Below are 8320 nucleotides of genomic sequence, written 5' to 3' on the forward strand. Positions count from 1 at the left end.
CTTACGCCTGCTTTTATGCCATATTACTAGGCCTACCTGCTTTGAAGATTTATACACAGCCAATGATGTATTACACCCTACATTTCGAAACACATCTCTTGAAAGAGGTTTAATAGAGACCGATGATAATTTATCACAATGTATTGTAGAGGCTTCCTTATTTCAATTTCCCAGCACACTTAGAATGTTATTTGTGATGATGTTGATTTTTTGTGAACCAGGAAATGATCGCAAGTTATGGGACGACCACTATGATTCTCTTTCTGAAGATTATATGAAACAATATGGATGTGTCGAACGAGTGCAAAATATCCCTCATCGATATTAGAGTCTTCCAAGAATCTATGAGTAAAAATCTTAGTGATTACAACCTTCCAAATGTCAATGAACACATCGACTTACAATCAAGAGGCTATCGTAACGTGCAAGAAGAATACTCTATAAATGTGGAAAATGAAGACTTACATGTGCGTGACTCTCTCAATCCAGACCAGAAGTTTACATATGATGAGATACTGAGGCATGTGGATGAAAATATTCCGGGTGTGTTTTTCATAGATGGTCCCGGTGGAACTAGAAAGACATTTTTGTACAAAGCTTTGTTGGCCAATATTCGTGCCTATGGTCTTATTGCACTTGCAACTGCCACATCAGGTGTTGCGGCTAACAACATGCCAGGAGGGAGAACAACTCATTCACGATTTGGAATTCCCCTCATTCTTGATAATAACTCGATGTGCAAGATCACTAAACAAAGTGGGAAGGTTCAGCTAGTTCGTGAGGCAAAGGTAATCATATGGGATGAAGCAACAATGGCTAAGAGGCAGGCGGTATAAGCATTTGATCGGATAATGCAAGACATCACAGATGAGAAGGTCCTTTTCGGTGGATAGATAATGGCTATGGGAGGTGACTTTAGACAAGTGTTGCCGGTCGTGAGACGTGGCACTCGAGAAAAAATTATGGATTCTAGCTTACAAATGTCACCTCTATGGGCTTCAGTTAAAAGACTTCGATTAAATATCAACATGAGAGTGGTAAATGATGGTTTTCTGTTTTTTTATTACGAGTCGGTGATGGAAAGGAGGAAACATTGGACGAGTCCTTTATTCGTATACCTGATAACATGTCCATTCTATACACTGATAAACCTAATTCAGTGGATGCTCCGATTGATGCAATATTTCCTTCTTTGCAATCCAACAACGCCGATTCAAAATTTATCATTTCGAGGGCGATATTGTCAATTAAAAATGAAAGTGTTGATGAGATTAATAATAAGTTGATCGAACGATTTTCTAGCGAGCAAAAAGTTTGCTACAGTTTTGATGAAGCGGAAGACGACAAAAATAACTTATATCCGATGGAATATTTGAACTCGCTAAATGTTAGTGGTGTACCCCCTCATTATCTTTGGTTAAAAATTGGGTGCCCAGTAATACTTTTGCGAAATATCAATCCTTCAAATGGGTTATGTAATGGCACCATATTGATATGTCGAGCTTTCCAACAAAATGTCATTGATGTAGAGATAACTGTTGGTCAATATGCTGGAAAAAGAGTGTTTTTACCAAGAATTCCTTTATGTCCATCTAACGATGAGATGTTCCTATTCAAACTAAAGAGAAAGCAGTTTCCAATTCAACTTAGTTTCTCTAGGACAATCAATAAAGCTCAAGGACAAACAATTCCAAGTGTAGGTGTTTATCTGCCAGAATCGGTATTCTCATATGGCCAACTTTATTTGGCGTTGTCCAGAGGAATATCACGTGTCAATACCAAGGTATGATAAAGCCGGAAAAAACGTTTGCTAATGATGGAATCTACACATCAAACATTGTGTACAAAGAAGTTTTATGTGATTAACAAGGTACAGTCAACAACTTATTATTTTACAATTTCTTCAAATATGCATCTTAGATGCTCATTTGATGTTTAATGCAGGGCTAGCAGATGAAGCAACATGATTGCAGATTGGTGTAGTTTATATATTGGACATGTTATATATGTATAAAACTACATGATTGCAGATTGTTGTTATTTATATATATTGTAAAATCAAATATGAACTATTAGATGAAATTCCAAATGTAGACTCAACTTCTGTCGTATTGTATGACTATGCACCTAGCAAGAAACTATCCGTTGAAATGAACTATTCGACACAAAATAATCTACCAAAGGGCCGCAATGAATAGCTCATGTTTAAAGGAAACTAATCATCACATTAAAACTATCTTCCGAAAGAAACTCTTTGCCGATCGGCGCTTAGCACAGGTAAACAGCTAGTGTGTGTGTGTGTGTGTATATATATATATATATATATATATATATATATATATATATATATATGTGTGTGTGTGTGTGTGTGTGTGTGTGTGGAGAGAGAGAGAAAGTGGAGTTTAATGGGGATTGAACTCAGTCATCGACCATAATGATGATTATGAGCTTAATGAGATTCGATTCCCCGTTAAACTCCCATTGAAGATGGCTTAATGGATATACTTTCTCTTTAGTTTTCTCTTTAGTTACACGGTACTGAAAGGTTTTGAAAAAAGGGTATTATGGTTTATGTTTATGTGTTCTTTGTCGCTAACTAGCTATCGACAAACTGCGATTCTTTGTTTAGTAAAATTTGTTTAATTTATTAAACCGGCAAACTTTTTAAGAGTTGTTGAAAGAGTTTTTTTCGATCAAAACAAAAAATAAAAAAGCTATTGGAGAAGCTTTTGCAAGAAACTTGCTAATTAGCAAGCTTATTTCTTGAGTTTTTCAATGATACGGCCAGTTTCATAATTTTTTAACCAACCTTGATACTACCAAAAAATGAGATTCTTGCCGAATCCGAGTTTGCTGCTCCAACCATTACCAAACTAATAACTATTCCTTTTAGTACTTCAGGTGCTTCAATAACAAATAGACAATTATAAATATACTAACATAGATAATCAAATAAAAGACTTTATCATTTTAAACCTTTTTATAAAAAGCTCTAAAAAGTAGTTCTCATACTCGAAGAGATGTTATGCGTTTCTTATACTATTTATTACTCGTCAAGTCTCGTATACATTGGAATCGGTTTTCTTTTTCGGTTATTTAACATGTTTTTGATGATACTGAAATGTCAAATCTTTTTTATATATTAGTATTATTTCTTTTTTAAGTTTGTACGATCAAACCATGTGAATTAAATTGAACATCGAGACAAATACATTGATTCTATTACAATTTACAATTAACTGAACCAATTAATACAACTCTAACACCAATGAAAAAAAAAACAATGAAAAATATAAACCGAATAAAAGATTAAAGAGTCAAACAAAAACCTTAACCACAACTATTTAGCATCAATAACTAATAACTATCATTACTGTTGAAGAACATAAGACGCATGACCATTGTGCAAGCTTTAAAGAAACCGAAAACCTTAAAAATTCATTGCACACCTACGCAAAACCTTCAATTCAAACTTTAATGTAAAGAAGATTTGACTCTTTTAATGGACCTTAAACAAGAAGATTAATAATGATTCTGAATGTAGGAAAAAAAATCCATAGAAAACATTAATCTTTTTGTCTACTCATGTGCAGCTCCCGCCTTGGGCATGTGTATGGTCTAATAACGCATAAGGCCTACATTAATATTAGCGATGGTAGTGACGAATTAACGACAGATTACTAACATAAGTCATATCAGACATAATTTTTGTTTTAATTATTTGTATCACATTTATCGGCCTATCAATGATTTTCTATATATAAAAAAGTTATAAAACTTATATTTAATGATCATTTTTGTTGCACATGATTTTTAAAAGGGAAAATACCAGCAATAGTAAAAAAATGGGGGGTATTTTCATAAAAGATACACAAAAATTGACTTTTTCGGATATAGACATGCATTCCACGGAGCTCCGCGGAATGGCATAATCGTAAATAAATCAATTTATTAAAAAAAAACACTAAAGATTCATTTCGCAGAGCTACCTCCGAGGAATTAACTCATTCCGCAGAGGTAGCCCCGAAGAATCGATGTGAAAAAAAAAAACACCACACTAAAGATCCATTCCGCGGAGCTCCGCCAAACTACCTCCGCGGAATGCATGTCTACATCTGGAAATGTCTATTTTGAAAAAACCCTCCATTTTTTACTCTTGCCGGTATTTTCCATTTTTAAAATCATCGATCGCAGAAGTTGTGATGCAAGTGTTATTGTTTCTCATATTATGATAACATTGGATCAATGTCATAGGCCCCGTGTCAAAACGACATATAGTCATATACCCGTTATATTTTTTATCAATTTAGTAGCTGAATTATCCTAATAATGGCTAAAAATGGTGGGGCAAAAGGTGGACTTAAAAAACTAGATATGAGTCAATGTTGGATGAATACTCTCACATATCACACTTCACAAACCACTTGGCGTACTAGTCAAAGATATCATTTCCATTTTCCAAGTTGGAGTGACATGTGAAATGCTCCACCGGCATATATTTTAGATTAATTTTTAAACATATTATTTTAAATTTCAAACATTTTTGTTTGTTTCTATTAATATATTGATGACGGACTCTCAAAAACAAATATTTGTTCTTCAAGATTTACATTAATTTCTTTATATTAATTTTAATACTAATATTCATAAGTTGACTAACATGTAGGCAATCATCCTATTTATAATAACTAAAAACCTGAAAATTCCTCCATATACAAGGAAATAAATATTCCAATAAAACAAAATAAAACCTTATTTATGCTTCAAACTCGTAACCCAAAACACACAATCCATAAAGGGGTGTTGCTAGACCATCCCACGTAAGCCACATTATTGCACCGAGATGGCGAGACCGGTCACAGACTGGAGTAGACTATGGTGGTACGTGGTGTAGAGCGATATCTTGATCTGATCAATGTCATAACAATTGATGAGTTTCTGACAGAGCAGGCTGGCTAGTCAACTGGTTTGACCTAAGCGGTCTGCTAGGTTTGACGCTCAAACCGTCAAGAACATGAGGTACGAATTCGTTTTCTCAACGTTGTTTGGGTTGCCTACATCACCCCTTTGGGAGGTCTGGCCCTCAAGTGTGAAACCTTATTTTCATATGCGAATTCTTTTCCATTGGTGGTTCTCATGACCTTTACCCTTATTATCAAGTTGTAGGATCCGTTTCTATAGCTTATTATGTCAACTTTGAACCGGGTCGAATGGGTCTTCTTTATATTATTCCTCATGAATAACAACTACATTTTGTGAGTAGATAACGAGGGTCATTTTTTCATAATGGTTGCATGTGGAAGATGTTAATATTAATTTCTATAGCTTAATATTTTTTCATAATGGTTACAAGTAGATAGCGAGGATACTTTACGATAATATTAGTAACGGTTGCATGGGAAATATGTAAATATTAATTAGTTGTGAATAATAACTACAAATTCACTAATAGATATCGATGACGATAATATTAATTCTGTGTGAAACTACAACTTGTGAGTAGATAGCGGGGAGTTCTTTACTACTATGTCATAAGAGTACATGAGAAAGATGATAATATTCACAACGGTTATTTTGGGCTTTCTTTTATAAAAAAACATATATGCAAATGTGAGAGGAAAATTCGCGATGTGTGTGATTAATATTTTAAAAAGCCACAAAAATATATTATTATATAATATATAGTGATACACCTTCATTTATCATGGCTATTTTTGTGAATAGTTCTTAAAAATATTTATGCCAGACAATTTTAAAAAGATTAAATGCTATTTATTGATACATACGTAGTTAGATAAAGGACATCTCATTAGTCAAAATCAGTACTATAAATATCAATGGATTATCGATAATCGACAAGAAAATTAAATTGTGAAGATATGGACTTTCTGGATGATGTTGGTCCAATTTGGGTGTCATCGTGGATGTGGATATATAATTTATAAATATTATCAGGAAGACTCTTTTAAAAAAAAACCAAAAAGAGTATCAACAAATCTTAAAAATATGGTTATTCTATATAAAAATTGGTTTGATTTAATATTTAATTAAATAACAAATTACTAAAATCGTCCTTATGGTTTGGGTAAAATTATGCATTGGGTCCTAACATTTTTTTTTGCACTCGGACCGTCCCTAACATATCATTTTGTTGCGTTTACAGTCCCTTATAGAGATAAAAAGACTATATTGTCATTGATATTTTCTTTTTCAGTTTTTTTATTTATAAATTATTTATTAATTAAAAGAAATATAAGTAATTTATAAATAAGTTGGTCCAACTACCATTCTCCCTTCCCCTCCACCTTCCACCTCCACCATCCACCTCCGGCAACCACCGTTTAACCTCCATAGTTCACCTCTGACATCATCTTCGTTCAACCATGGCTTATCTCCAGCTCACTTCTGACAACCACCATCAACTACTACCCCACCACTTTTTTACAAAATCAAACCTGCAACGACCCCCACCACTGTTTATGAAATTAAAACTTCCAATCTATTAAGTAAACCAAACCAAAATCAAAACCAAATCCTATAAAAAAATGATTGATGCTCTACAACTACAGATTTGGAACATTAATTGAGGGGAGGCAGTGAAAGGTACAAAGCAACCACCAACATGAAATCGTCTCCTTTATCATCTCAGAAAAGCACAAAGCTCCGACGAAAACTCACCGGAGATAACATCACTCAAATCGATTTGCACCATTAACCACTGATATGTACCACCGGAGGCCGCTAGAAGCCTTTAAGGACTAATACCATCACATTCTCCACCGCCGGAAGGGGATCTGAAGTAGTGTAGGAAGAAGATATGGCTCATCGGTCCACTGAGAGGTTCGGTCAACAACTATATCTGCTCCCTCCTCGTTCCCCCCTCTTCGACATCTAACTGAATAGATATTTATGAGATCGTCCCTACGACGATGGTGAAGGTGACCGCCGCCACCATCGATTTGTAAAAGGGTTTAGGGGTATTGATAATTCTCTCTACTTTGTTTTCCTCCCTTCTTGTCACTGTGACATTGTGGTGGATCTGGTGGTGATGGTTTCATGGTACTGTGGCGGTGGTGGCTTCAGGGTGGCAGTGGAAAGCATATCTGGAAGATTTTGGTGTTTAGTATCGATTTTCAGGCGACCGGGGAGAGGTGGTTTCAGGGGAGGCGGTGTTTCCGATGGGAGTGGCTTTAAGGCGGTGGTGATGTTCTTCAAATGAACTGAAACGAGAGAGGACACGAGGAGTGTGGGGTGTAGGGTTTTAGGTGGGTCTTTTTTCAAGCTTATTTAATAATTTATATTATTTAATAATAAACGAATAATAAATAACTGAAAATGAAAAAACAAAGGGCAATATAGTCTTTTTATCTTTACGAGGGATGACAAACGTAATAAAATCAAAACATAGGGACTGTCCGAGTGCAGAAAAAAAAATATAGGGACCGAACGCGCAATTTTCAACAAACCACAAGGACGATTTCAGTAATTTTTTCTTAATTAAATCAATCTATCATAATATGGAGAGATGTACGATTCACTATTTATAACAAATACAAGATTACAATATATGAATTTGAATTACAACAAAATCATATAAGCTAGGTAGTGATAACTTTAGGTTGTTGTAGTTTATCCTTAATACCCCCCTCAAGTGAGAGGGTGGTAAACTAACACAGAGCTTCGATGTATATTGTTCAAACAACGGACGCGGGAGACTTGTGGTAAAAATATCTGCCACCATCTGAGTTGTAGGAATGAACCAAGTAAGTAAACGTCCTAAAGTAACCAACTCTCTACCAAAATGATAGTCTATATCAATATGTTTGACTCGTTTGTGAGAAAGTGGATTTTGGCTTAGGAATATGGCACTTTTGTTGTCAGTATACAAACACGGTGTGGTAGAGATGGGAATATGTAGCTCATGTAACAAATGACTGAGCCAAACGATCTCAGAAGCAGTGTTTTCCATCGCTCTATATTCTAACTCAGAACTAGAACGAGAAACAGAGGGTTGCTTTTTGGCACTCCAAGAGATAATATTTCCACCAAGAAAGATTGAGTAGCCATATGTATATCGACGTGTTTCAATACACCTAGCCCAGTTGGCATCAGAATATGCGACAAGCGGGATGTTTATGGAGCGGCAATAGGCGAGACCATAAGAAACAGTGCCCTTAACAACATGAAGAATCTGTTTCACAGCTTGAAAATGAGTGGTGGTAGGTGAATGCAAGAACTGGCTCACTTGATTTACTACATATGATAAGTCATGGCGTGTAATAGTAAGATATTGCAAAGCTCCTACTAAAGACGGAAAGGG

At 35.1% G+C, this 8320-nt stretch overlaps 1 protein-coding gene across 1 annotated transcript; it reads left to right on the forward strand.

The window, feature by feature from the left end:
* Positions 1–1126: 1126 nt before the first annotated feature.
* LOC111919383 (uncharacterized) lies at positions 1127–1789 on the forward strand. Its single transcript, XM_023914973.1, has one exon. The coding sequence runs from the start codon at positions 1127–1129 to the stop codon at positions 1787–1789; it is 663 nt and encodes a 220-aa protein (XP_023770741.1).
* Positions 1790–8320: the final 6531 nt, after the last annotated feature.

Source organism: Lactuca sativa, chromosome 3 (genome assembly GCF_002870075.4).
Source record: "Lactuca sativa cultivar Salinas chromosome 3, Lsat_Salinas_v11, whole genome shotgun sequence".
NCBI classification, from domain to species: Eukaryota; Viridiplantae; Streptophyta; class Magnoliopsida; order Asterales; family Asteraceae; genus Lactuca; species Lactuca sativa.

Coding starts and splice junctions, on each gene's coding strand:
- LOC111919383 (XM_023914973.1), top strand. CDS start 1,127: ATGTCCATTCTATACACTGATAAACCTAATTCAGTGGATGCTCCGATT.